Here is an 11,633-nt window from a genome sequence, read left to right as displayed (position 1 = left end):
GCACTCTGCCTCAGTATCTCCAATATTATCCATCCATCCATCCATCCATCCATTCTCAAATTTATATGCCGCTCAATAGCCGGACAGGACTCTCTAAGCAGCTAACAAAATACAACAAAAGGTTCAGGGGGAAGAGGGGCGGAAGTCTGTTGGAGCAAAGCAAGCACTTATAATCAGTCTTTAAATTCAAGTTTTGTAAAATCTGTGAAAGAAGTTAGTTTATTATTTTAATTGTATATTAATTTATATATTTAGATTTACATTTCTAAATTTATATAAATTCAAATACTTTATGTATATAAATATTATATATTCATAACATATTAATTTATATTATATATAATTTAATGATGTGAGCCGCCCCGAGGCTTCGGCGAATGGGGCGGCATAAAAATGTTTTAATAAATAAATAAATAAAAATAAATATATTGTGATATAAACTAGATCTATTAATTTACTTACTAATATTTATTAGATTATTAGATTTATATCCCACCTTGTTTGTTTTTAAAGAATCAAAGTTGCTGACATCATTTACTTCCTTTTGCTCTCAGTCTTATCCCTGCAACAACAACCCTGTGAGGTAACCCTGTGGACTGAGAGTCTATTAGTGGCCCAAACTGGAGATCTACTGGAGCTATACGTATGGATGAATTACAGAAGATCAGCAAGGGTCTCTGACTTCCAATTGTTTAAAAACTCTGAAAACAAAAGGCTTTCCCTCTTCTAAAATAACTGGCAGAGGGATGTGCAGGAAGAGATGTGCGGGCAAATGGATTTATGTATTAGTATCGTTCTGTTAGTGAAGGCAAATTCCTGGGCTGAGCATAAACACAGATGTGCCTTGTTCTGGAAATCCATGTTCCACATATACTGTTTTACAGTGAACTCTGAGTGGTAGACTAGAACTTGGAATTCATGTGAAAAAGAAAGTGGATCCCACAAACCTAATATCGAACTGTATATTTTTATTAAAATGTGCTATTTTGGGCCAGCTCTGCTGGACAGGTAACGGCCTGCTTTCTCGCAGAATAGCCCCAGGGTCTGGTAGGAAGCAGTCCCACTAGCACCACATTTGAGCCACGGTCCCCCAGTTGTGTGTGTTCCGGAGGGGCTTATTCCCTGAATGCAGAGGCATAGCCTGAAGACTTGCTTGTAGACATGTATCTTGAGCAGCCATTGGGAATGCAGGGCATCTTATACCAAATCTCAGCTTCCTAGGTAGTTCTACGGAGATAGAACTATCTCTTAAAATAGGGAGCTGAACATTTAAAACTGCACTTGGAGTGCCTTTGCCAAGTGTACACCACATTTCAAGGCTATGGCAGCCGAATAAAGTTTTTACGCTGTAAGTTCTGCGCACTTGGGTTGTAGCCACACCCCTTCATTTTAGGCCCTGCCCACATCTGGAATGTGGCCCCTGAGCCTCTTCAAAGAAAAGTCCATCAAACTTTTCCACTAGCTTGCAATTGTTGTTCATAAAATGTACAAATTAAGGGGCTTCTTTTCCACAGCAGATTGTCAATACGTTGGAAAGGTATCTGCAGTGGCTGAACTCTCAGTGATGTTTTGTTTGGCCATATCATTCATTTCTTTCATTACTTTGTGTGTGCCCTAACCATTATGATACATTCTTTGAATGAGGCAGTGAGGTCTAAAGACCTTGATATGTGCAATATCAAAACTGGAGAGTGAGGCTTGGCCATGCATCCTTATGGACTGGAAGAAGCAGCTGCCTTTGTGAATCGGTTCCATTCACAACTTTGGAAAAGTGCTGGGTTTGTGACCCTTCAGATCTCCCAAGTAAAGCAGTCAATCTCTGGTCTTTTAGGACATCCACCCCCCTAGCAGTGTTAGCTGGAGGATGCTGGGAGTTGTAGCACTTTCTTTCTGTGTGAAAATGCACAGGATCGTGACCTTATGGAATCATCAGGGCAGAGGGCCAGCCTCTGGGATGAATGCACTTTGGCTGGATTCGCCTCTGAAAACCATCATGTTAAAGCTTTCCTGCCTCTGCTGTCCTTGAAAAGCCTCAGGCCTTGGCATCCCTTATCTCCAGGGGTCCCCACTCAACCACAAGTGACTAGCTTACAGGGTTGCTGGCACTGTTCCTCTCTAGCATCTGATAGGAGGTGCACAAGATGATTTAAAATGCAACCTTATTTCCTACGTGGATGGCAGACAGCAATGAATATGCTAGAAAGGATCAAAGGGAACCATCACTTCCTGGTAATAAAATAATAAGGGTCGGACACAGGAGATTCTGTTTTCCCACCATGGATGCCTGAGCAGAGGGGGAGTGGGGAGAGAGTGTGCTGCACATTCCTTATGCAATCATGCAAACATCTGGAAAAATCCTTAGTGACTCTCTTCACACACTCCAGGCACTCTTCTTTTGGATTCCTGCCCAATGCAGAGACATCTCACATTACTTCTTTCTCTTCTTCTACTAATCAAAATAGTAACTGCATTCGTGTCTTTCCCGTACTATATAGTATACCTTTGAAATTAAATGAACGTGGAGCAATAAATAATGGGGTTTATCCACTGTTTCTGTGGAACTAGGATTTTGCTTTGGGTTAGCAAATGGGACTGCAGTGCTTCCTGCTATCTGACTATTGGAAATCCAGACTTCTATATTGGTAGGTATAAAATAATATGGGGGTCCCATATGTTTACTCATTGCATAGCAGAAGGAATTGTGCCAAGGGCAGCATCTCTTGCTCCTGCAGTGCTGTGGTGTTGAGGATCTTCTGTGAAAGCATCAGTGCTGGGGGTGGTACTAGGCACCAAAAAGAATTAGTGCTTAGGTCTTCAGGTCAAAACTATACACAACTCTGCATGTGCTAATTTACATGAGCTTTAAAATCAATCAACTCCTCCCGCCCCTTGTGTGTGTGTGTTTGAAGAAGGCTGTCTCCTAAGGATGCCCCTATTTGTAAAAAGAGATGTATACGTGGGGAGAGGAGGGCATCTGATTTCAGAGAAAAAGACAAAAACTTCAGGTAGAAAGATTCAGAGGGGTGGCAACAGGAGGTGAAACACATGTGGACTAAAGGCAGCTAATCCAGTGGGATCAGATGCAACAGACAGATTCAGACCCCGTACTTTTATTTCAGCAAGTGCCTAAGGACAACAGGTGGTGCAGCAGGTATTGTGCCAGAGATTCAGGGCAATAAATGAAAGATTTGGGGCTCCAGTCCTAGCAGACTGTCTCTTGACACCACCCATGATCTGGCAGTCCGGATCACTACTGCCTCTCAAAAGCGACAAATCAGCCCTACCGTGATCACTTTCTGCCAGAACCAGGAGCAAACCACAACTCATCAGTGTGCATCCACCAGTCCTCTATTCCAGTCTTCCCCATCCTGGCAACCCCCAGATGTACAGGTCTGCAACTCCCACTGGGGGGAATCATGGGAGTTGTGGTCCAATGCTTGAGGTAGGAGCAGGGTCAGACATGTTGCTCTTCTTGTTCCCGTCTTGCTTCAGCTTTATATATGAGCCTTTGGCGGAAGGGCGGGGGGAGGGTGGGCTGCAAACTTAAGAGTTCAGCCACAGAGTCCTGCCCTCAGCTGAGAGTCACATGAAAGAGCTTGGGCAGAGGCTGCCAAGCCCCATGTGATGGGAGCCCCTCAGCCCTGTGCTGGGCTGAGCCATCACATGCTGCCGCAGCAGCCGCAGCAGCAGCGCAAAAAGGACCTGGGCCACCCAGGGGAGGAGAGTGGAAGGAGAGCTGCAATGGGCATCCATGCCGTGGGAGTCACCTGGGACTGGGAAGCGTGGGGAAGAATGTGACTGGGAAACACATTCCTGGGAGAGAAGTGGGCCCTTCTGTATCGAGCTGCTAGAGTTAGACAAGGAACGTATACAACCCAAGATCATCAGATCCTGATTTGCTCGGGGGTGATCCTTTTTTCATGCATATCACTCCACCTCTCTTCCATTTTGAAAACTTCTCCAGACTGAATGAGGGGAAATGATCATGGAGAAGAACCCTACCCCTCAAACCATCCTAATACAGCCATCCTGGGGACAACAGCCCGAGTCCGTCAGCCTTCCCATATAGCTTGCACGGTCTACTCCACACTCATCGCCAGGGCAGGCCCAAAGTGTTTTGCTGCCAAAGGAAGGGCAGAGATTCCCCCTTGCCCAAGTCCAGCTGCAGCACACCCATGGCCAGGCGAGTTATACTGATATGTGGCAGAAAAGCCCACAATTCTCTCTTTCCATCCCTGGCAGTAGAATTAAAACAACAGCAAAAGGAACCAGCTAAGAATTTGCTCCCCATCCATGACATCCCAAAATGTGCCGCCTGGGGCAGCTGGTTCATTTTACCTAATGACAGAGTAGGCTCCTCAAAGGTGAGCTGCCTCTCCGGGTTGCAGGCAAGAGTTCTTCCCCGCCTGCCTGGACTGAGAGTGGGAACTGCATGTAAGGCATGTATCCCCCCCTCACCCCAATTTCTCTTTCTTGGGACATTCATTAGGTTACAGCAATTAATGGTGAAGTTGTCGGTTCTGGGCACTTGGGTCAAGGGAGGAAGCATGTCTGGGCATTTCCCAAGGCAAAGAGGTGGAACTGAACTTGACCATGACATCCATGGACATAAACTATCATTTGCACAGAAGAATCTCATGACATCCTTAACTTTGGTTCAAATTCCAGATGGCCAAAGTCTCCATAAGCATGCAAAGAGCAGTGGGAGAGATGCAGCTTTCAACATGGGAGCTCAGCAGGTAGAAAACTGTCACTGAGGTGTCAGCATAAATAAAACAAGGCAAGTGCTTCAAAGGGGTGTTGTCAACAGTGCTCGGGGACATGTGTGTCATCTGATCTTCTTGGAATGCAATTCCCATCAGCCACAACCAACATAGCCAATGATGAGGGATGGTGGGTGCTGCACTTCAGGAACATCTGAAGGGCTACATGTTCCCCACTGTTGCTTTACACAGAGCTTTTGATCAACTCTACACCCTTCAGAAAGGGAATTCAGAACAATCCCTTTGACTTAGTCCTCACCATCCACTGCATATAAAGCAGTGAGGGGCCCTTCCTTAATGTCAGAGACTGGGCACAGTTGCCCAAATCTATTTTGGTTCTGACCATTATGCTGCTAAAACAGCATCCTCAGCATTCATACTGACTACCCAAATGGCTGCTTCACCCCACCTAAACCTACAGCTGTCATTTCAAAAGGGGGAGACTTAACTCATCAAGATTCTGTCCGCACCCTCTGGTGCTCTAGACTGCTATACCAGAAAGCAGGAAAGCACAACAGGTTCAAAGAACCGGAATAGGATTACATTAACAATGATGCTGATTCACCATCTGGATCCTGTCATTCAAGGATCTTGCATGCTTTTGCACAACGATTGTGTACAACTGACCTATACTATGGCGATGCAAATGACATAGATTATTACACATACTTGCACAGCTGATGTGTAACCAACCTGTGATGCTGATTTTGCACCAGTGCTAAGCACAGGGAAAGGGGCAGGGGGAAAACATGTTTGGGCAATAAAAGAGTGTTAAATCTTGATGAAGAGTGCACAACCACATCCAATGGCTGGGAGTTAACATCTGGTCAGATTTCACTTACAAAGTGTCCCCCTCTTAATGCAATTAGATGACTGAATAATTGGATCAGAATGCAGAGATTCTCTGTCATTAGTGTTCTGAGTATCAGGAACACACACACATTCCACCTCTCAGACAGCAAGCACCCCCACAAGGAGATTAAGTGGGGGCGGTGTGGGGGGGTCTTGTCTGCCCAGGCACGAATCCAGATCCCCACGAGATTTGGCTTTACAAGAGCAGGAAAAATTGTCTGTGGATTTTGTTTACTCTGCAGAAATCCAGCAAGTCACTTAACCCAAAGAGTGAGAGCCATTTCTCACAGAGAGAGGCATAACTGGTTTTTTCACACTTTGTAACTATAGGAAGCAACACAGCCCCCAGAGAAAAATTCTATTCTTGTACACCATCTGATTATTCTAGAACTGAGCCAAAATTTATAACTACAGCCAAGTACAATCGGCTTTTCTTTCATGTCTACATTCTTTTCCACCATGGTTACCTTCAGAATTAAGCCTGTTTTCTAGGTTAGAACTGCCTTGCCAGTTCAGATCACCTCCCTCTGATCCTGCTATTTACACTTAAACCCTCCCTCAACCCCCTATTCCAAATCTTTTACACAACCGCTAATTGTATGAATGGGGGTTCATCCAGTTTGGTGCACAAGTCTAAGAAATTATGCAAAATTAAATGTATTGCCATTACAGAATGAAATATTTAAGTTCAGATGGTGAGAAGCTGAGCTGAGAAATGAAACAGCAGACTAGTTAATGTTTGTGGACCCTGAGCCTGTTCTCTATTCAGTAATGATAATATATTGGAAACCCCCGTCTCTGATTAAATGGAAATCCGCTTTTAACTAAGTAAAGCCATTTTTTGTGGGGGTTCCAGATTTGGAAGTCCCAATTATAAAAATGCAAAAGACTTTTGGACCCTCTTGTTATATTGCTTGTGAGCACCCTTCAGGCAAGCAAAATAATGAAGTGGGAGAGAAAATACACAGTTACCAAGGGAACTTTCAGATGTGTCACTGTCAAGAAAGTCTGATTGCTTTTCACACTGTTTTCACATTTGAATGCTATTTATTTGGGAGAGAATATGGAAGAAAAATAAGACATATGATGCCAGTATAGGTTTTTAGAGTGTATGTTAGTAGCCAATTTAAAACCAAATTTGTTTAAACTTCAAAATGTGGAAATGCTCTTAGCTGGGAGAATTTTTCTGCCAAAATGAAAAAGATTCAGCTTCAGTACAAGGCAAACTGTGCATGTATAAAATGAAATCACATATGCAAATAAGTAATGGTTGGGATGTCTATTTACTCAGCAAAGTAAGATGTGATTATATATGTAATACAGTAAAAATGAATTGAATATTCATGTGTATAACACTCATATGCAGTGCCACAAGCTTTGCACTCTTTGGTTCTTGCGTTATACAAACTCTTTTTCATACAAACTACTGCTGCAATCCACCTAAAGTCTACCCTGATATAGTTTTATAGTAGTGGTATAATCACAATCTTTTTAATGCATGTTGTTATAGAAGTCAACCACCATTTGGAAGACAGGTTCAATATGAATCAATTGAATTCATCAATTGAATTCATCAATGAATCAATAAACAACTTAGAAAAAGATGACTGTCTCGCTTCTCATCCCTGCAAGGAACCCGGACTGGAAATATAACTTCTGGTATTCTGTAGTACAGTGAGGAAGTGGCTGCTATTCTTTTGAGTTGTGGACATTTTTAAAGAAGTCCGAAGCTATTAGAGAATATTAGGATGATCACACAGATGGATACTCTTTCTAAAGAGAGGACCCCAATGTTGCTGGAGCCCCCTTCTACAGAAAGGTTAGAGTAGTGCTTTCAGCTGTTCCTGTGAAATAAATCTGAGATTTATGGGCATTTGGGACCCAGGGTGAAGCCGGGGCTGGCCCTGTAGGTGGAAGAGACTTAAATCAATGAAAAATGGGTATCAATTAGGGTGTACTTACTGCGTTGAGCTGTAGCTACAGCTAGAACGGCCCAAAGGGCAGCCCACAAGTACCAGATCCGTGGCATCTTAGCTCTGTGATCCCTGGAGCCTCCTGAGCTTCTGATGGCAAAGGAGTGCAGTGAGGAGCCGCTGCCTATAAGAAAGGGAGCTCATTTGCCTACGCCTGCCCCTCCCATGGGCAAGAAGGCCTCACTTTTTCCCTCCCCCCTCCTCTTTCCAATAATGGGGAGCCATGGGATTGTGTGATCTAGTCACAAGCTTGCATTGTGGTGTACATAATGGGGCCCCAGGATGGAATTCCTCCTGTAGAAATGTCAGCGAAGGGGATGGGCAAAAAGCAAACACTAGGACTCTTCACGAGGGAGAAGGAAGTTTGGAGGATAATTAGAGAGATGACAAGAGAGAGTGAAACGGTTCATTATGCAACTTCATTAAAGGGTATATTGGGGTGAGATTACAGGGCACCTCAGCTACCCAGCAAAGCAAACCCATTCAGCACTCAGCTGTCACTCACCTCAGCCGCAAGGGTGTTATTTGCTAGGCAATGGCCTCAAGGAAACAAAATGGTACTCAATGGCTGGCTGGGAGTGGACATATCAAAGGCACGTCTTCCAGTTCAATATTCAGCATACGTGGAAAAAGGTGAGGGTTTCTTCCATTGCCAGGTTGGTGAGAAGGTGATTATATGCAGCGGTGGTCGAGGCTTCGACTTGGAACTCTACTGCAATCTACTCTACTCTATTGCTCCGATGGTAAAACTCATCAGCAACCTTACACAAGTCAATAAGCTGTTTCGTATGACAAGTCAGCCCACCATGGCTCAACTTACTTGTTTGTTTGTTTTTTATAAGTTTTATTCAAAATAACTCTAATACAAAGGAAAACTAAAAACAACATCAACCATCAGAAACATCGGACCTGCTGGGTCAGCCCCCACATTTTTTCTATTTATGATAACGTGAAAACATATTTGAATCTATACGAAGTCCTGTTTCTCTAGCCAATAATAAAAAGAGTCCCACATTTGATAGAGATCAGTATCTTCTTTCTCCTTCAATGACAAAGTCAATCTGTCCAGGCTCAACTTACTTGTGAGAGTTGTCATGTTGTGTTGGGTGCCTGTGGGTGCCATTTTTACATAGTGCCTGAAGGTGTTCAGCTTGCACTGACTTATTGTGTCATGTGAACCTGGGTGGGAAGGGTTGTGCAAGGTTAGATAACTCTCAAATATCCCAGTGGTGCCTGGCTGGCATGGCACAACAGCATCCTTAAACCATGATGGGCTGGTATGTTATGCAAACAAGGCTTTTTCCTCTCTGTCTAATCTGCTTCACAGGGTTCTTGTAATAGCAAATGTGATCAACCCATTTATACTACTTTAAGCTTTCTTGGCAGAAAGGCATGAATGCAAAGGTAAGATGATCTAGCTTCAACAATGGGCCATCTGCGGGCACAATCCTCTGGTCTCCCAGTGTTGACCTGGGGCATAGAACTATTTAAAGCCCCAGCTCCAGAGTCCTGTGAGTCTCTGTAGGCCAAGCCCACTGCAGCCAATCCAGAAGGAACTGCACTGGTTGCCTCTGAGGTCACAACTGGGCTTCAGAGAGGAAGAAACAAGGCCAGTGGAGGGCGGGGGAGAGGGAGCAGCTGCTGCCTATGGCATCTCTTATTGACAGTCTCTGCTACCGTAGCATCTTGCTCTGTGAATTGGATATATATAAGCCTCTGAGTTTGGAGGCTTATGTACACCTGCAGTGGAGGGCACTGGCTTGCACCCTGAATGTTTCTCTTCCCTTCCCATTGCTTTCCCCTTTTGCATCAAGCTTGTTGGATTGTGAACCTGTGTGCAGTAATGAAACTCCGTACAGTGCTTAGAAATTTTAGCTGCTTTGCCTATTATACATAACAAACATGCTCATGTTGTATTGGTTGCATATTTGGACTTAGATTCTGAGGTGAGATCTGTGCCTTCTGATGTAAAGATAGCCAGGTTAACTCATGAATTAAAGGGGCTGCAATCCTCAGCGAAGTCTCACGGGGAGCCCAGTAGTTAACCAAGATCCTAATTAACAACAACAACAACACTTCTAGCCCTTGTATTCTGGAAAGGCAGCAGTCATACATGACTAAGTCACAAAGCATCCACAGACATGGTGCTCCACTATCCATTCTCTCGAAATGTCCTGGAATACCAACTTCCAGGCCATCCAAAGCAACCAAATTATGTAAGTTAAATTAGACCAGATGGGAGTGGTGAAGTAAGCTACTAAATGCTCACTGCATCCACATTCCAACACGCGTACTGAGAAATGTGGCATTCTTGAAAAATGGTCTGGATAGGAGTATCAGTTGAAGATTTGAGGCTTTCTGTAGCATTCCCTTCTCTCAAAGTGTAATGAATTTGGTTGTAATAAATACCTTGAAACTCATCATTCTGCTGTTTTACCAGAAAACCATTTATGGAATGAAGACCAGAATGTGGAATATATGGAAATGTTGTGGCTTACTGCAGCAATCCCTTCCTGTCCAATTACACTCGTGAATGAGGTTGGTTTGACTGCCTTAGAGGCTTGATATTCCAGACTGTTTTCTCAGAATACACTTTATTGTCCAGGGTGGATAGTAGTTTCTGTGGATATTTTGTGGCGTACTGCATCAATTCCATTTATCGTGGCTGATGGGTGAATTTGGTTGCTTCGCTCAGAGGCAGACATTTGGTGCTATATTGTTTATTGTCCAGACAGGAATTTAGATTTTTTTGAAATTTTGTGGTTTACTGGATTTCCCCATTACTTTCCTGTACCCCACCCGGAATCTGATTCCATAAAAGGTAGCATTAAAATATTTTAAATAAATGAAACTCGTCTGTGTGATGGGTGAATTGCATGGTTTGGCTAACTTGGAAGCTGACATTTTATTTTATTTTTAATGGTTTCATTAAAAATAAAATAAAATATGTTTCCAAGGATGATGAAAACCCTGCGAGCTGTTTATCTGGGTTGCTATTAATGGCCAGAACTGGTACAGGGGCCTGGATTGGATGGAATGTCTATGGCTAACTGCATCACTTCTGTCTGTGCCAGTGTGACTTCTGAATTTGGTTGGTTGATGGATTGTCCAAATGCAGGTGCTGCAGCTGCTTTTCTGGTATACTGCTTATTGCCCAGCATAGGTAATCAAAGGTGGTTTCTGTGGGGGTTCTGTGGCTCACTACAACAATTCAATCAAGTCATGTCTGTAGTTGTTACATGTTGTCAGGTCATCTCCAACTTATAGTGACCTGAAGCCCTCCAGAATGAGCCATCCATGATAGCCCTGCTCAGATCTTCCAAATTTAGGGCTGCGGCTTCCTTTAGGCAGTCAATCCATCTCATATTTGGTCTTCCTTTTCTTCTTCCACCTTCTTTGAATTTGGTTGATTTGACTACCTCAGAAGTTGGCATTTCATGAGGCTGGTGTCTGTGAACTGTGTTGTTGTAGAGCCGGGATTCACAGGCTCAAAACATCAGACTTTTTGATTAGCAGAAGTAATTGCCATAAGTCCTCTCCTGTCTGGCTTCCCTACTCCCTCTTGAGCTTTGCTGCGATCCAGTGTGGCGTGGTGATTAGTGTTGGACTGAGGACTCAGGAGTAGGTTCTAGTCCCCACTTGGCTATGAAGGCCACTGGGTGACTTTGAGCCAGTCACTCACTCCACCTTCCTCACAGTGTTGTTGCTTTTGTAAGGATAAAATGGAGTGGAGGAGGACTATGTAAGCTGTCTTGAGTTTTTCACAAGAGGAAAAAAGGCAGGCTAGGAAGGCAATGTGATGATAATAGCTGGCTTGGGGATAGATTTTCTGAGAGACAATATATTATCGTGTTTTATCTCATTGTCTTGAGTAGGCAGTGAAAATCCATTCATTCTACGTCAGTCTTGTTTCTGGTGGAGATAAAAGCCACTAGAGCTATTATGGACGCTTCCTGGGGACATAGCTATAGGGACCATCATGATGAGAATTTGCACTTATATTTTTACCACTGCATGATTATAGAGACATATAATTTGCCAATTT

General features: G+C 43.6%; 1 protein-coding gene across 1 annotated transcript in view; it reads right to left on the bottom strand.

Annotated features, from left to right (window-relative positions):
* Positions 1 to 7,644, bottom strand: part of PMEL (premelanosome protein) — a 17,404-nt gene extending 9,760 nt beyond the window's left edge. The window contains exons 1-2 of the mRNA XM_044449525.1: positions 7,578 to 7,644; positions 3,664 to 3,773 (exon numbers count right to left, since the gene is read on the bottom strand). Coding sequence (XP_044305460.1) covers positions 3,664 to 3,773; positions 7,578 to 7,644 — 177 coding nt within the window. The remainder of the gene's footprint in view (positions 1 to 3,663; positions 3,774 to 7,577) is intronic.
* Positions 7,645 to 11,633: the final 3,989 nt, after the last annotated feature.

This window comes from Varanus komodoensis, unplaced genomic scaffold (assembly GCF_004798865.1).
Source record: "Varanus komodoensis strain SLA01 unplaced genomic scaffold, ASM479886v1 scaffold59_1, whole genome shotgun sequence".
NCBI classification, from domain to species: Eukaryota; Metazoa; Chordata; class Lepidosauria; order Squamata; family Varanidae; genus Varanus; species Varanus komodoensis.
Note: the sequence above shows the minus strand (reverse complement) of the source record. Positions and strands in the feature narration are given on the sequence as shown.